Here is a 1,346-nt window from a genome sequence, read left to right on the forward strand (position 1 = left end):
GTGCTGTTTAGTGTCTTTCATTTCGAGTTGGTTGGCTCTGCCACTACCGGATCAACTGCCCATTTGTGCCATGATAAGTCTACTTGGACAAACTGCCCAAAATGCGTTGCCAGAGATGCTTCTGGGATTTTAAGTAATTCTGAGCTGCAGATGGGTTAATTGCATTAAAATTTTTAATCAGATTAATCATGACGATGGATTAATCTGCATTAACGTGTTAATTCTGACAACCCTAGTATAAAATAAAAAATGTAAAGTAATCTAGAATCAACAGGAAGTACAACATCATTTGGAACAAAACAGTACTTGATACCTGTATCCCGTGTCGAAGCATCAACCCGATGGTCAGTGAAAGCGTCTGCGCTCTCGTAGATGTCCACCATTCTGTCCAGTCGCTCCTCTCCGTCCTTTTGGACCACTTTGCTGTATGTCGCAATTGTATTCAAGTTTGGTTCTTCATAAATGTTGGAGGACATTTTAAGACGTGCCGCAGATTTTCAGTCGTATCCGTTTGATCTTGATGGCAGCCCAGTGCTGTCTGCTCTCGCTAAGTAGATTTTTGATGCCGGAGTATCATAAATGCAATTTTTGTATTCTGATACTGGTGTCTGCTTTTTCTGCTCTCGTTCTGTTTGTGGGCTCTGGGCAGGTTTCAACAGGAAGCAATAAGGAAGCTGTGGCAGGAAAACACACACACACACACACACACACACACACACACACACACATACATACGCATGCACATTTAGCCAAACTTTCAGCACCCTGCAGTAAAAACCATGTAACTAATTTGGTGATTTAATTTTTCCTCATTTTCTTACAGAGGTGTAACACAGGCGTATCTGAGGTTTGTCGAGAGCATTTAAAGATGTTCACAAAATTCAGTTTCTACCCTGAAAATGTCAGAGTTGCTGTTGCTTTGACGGATTAGACTGCAATACGTGTAGCACGGTATCACATCATAAATTTCGAGGAAAAGATGGCAGATGAGCAAACAGGAGCATGTAAATGGTGCAAAACGGTTTCTTCTTTATTTCTCAGAGGCGTTGCTGAGGATGTGACATATGTGGCTATCACTGCCATCTTTTTATCAGATGGTACACTGTAGATGAAATGAAACCCTCACCTACTGAGCAAAGTCAAGTCTGAGATGGTTTTCTACAGCAGAGTGAGATGGTAGCTTCACATTTACTTTACAAGATGTCAGAAATCCAATTCAAGTTTGAAGGCTGTTTTACTGTGATGAGCAAATAACTAGTGAAAAAGTGCTTTAATATGCGCTGATAAGACCTAAGCAGGATGTTACATAACAAGAGACGCAGTGGAAAGTCCTAACCTTTAAAAAT

At 40.8% G+C, this 1,346-nt stretch overlaps 2 protein-coding genes across 2 annotated transcripts in view; one reads left to right on the top strand and one right to left on the bottom strand.

Moving 5' to 3' along the window:
• Positions 1-630, bottom strand: part of LOC103364285 (CD209 antigen-like protein E) — a 6,511-nt gene extending 5,881 nt beyond the window's left edge. The window contains exon 1 of the mRNA XM_008291350.1: positions 314-630. Within this exon, the coding sequence (XP_008289572.1) occupies positions 314-476 (163 nt within the window). The 5' untranslated portion in view covers positions 477-630. The remainder of the gene's footprint in view (positions 1-313) is intronic.
• Positions 1-1,346, top strand: part of LOC103364287 (collagen alpha-1(XIV) chain-like) — a 112,155-nt gene that overhangs the window by 84,667 nt on the left and 26,142 nt on the right. The window lies entirely within an intron of this gene.

The sequence above is a fragment of the Stegastes partitus genome, unplaced genomic scaffold (assembly GCF_000690725.1).
Source record: "Stegastes partitus isolate 25-593 unplaced genomic scaffold, Stegastes_partitus-1.0.2 Scaffold738, whole genome shotgun sequence".
Classification (NCBI taxonomy): Eukaryota; Metazoa; Chordata; class Actinopteri; family Pomacentridae; genus Stegastes; species Stegastes partitus.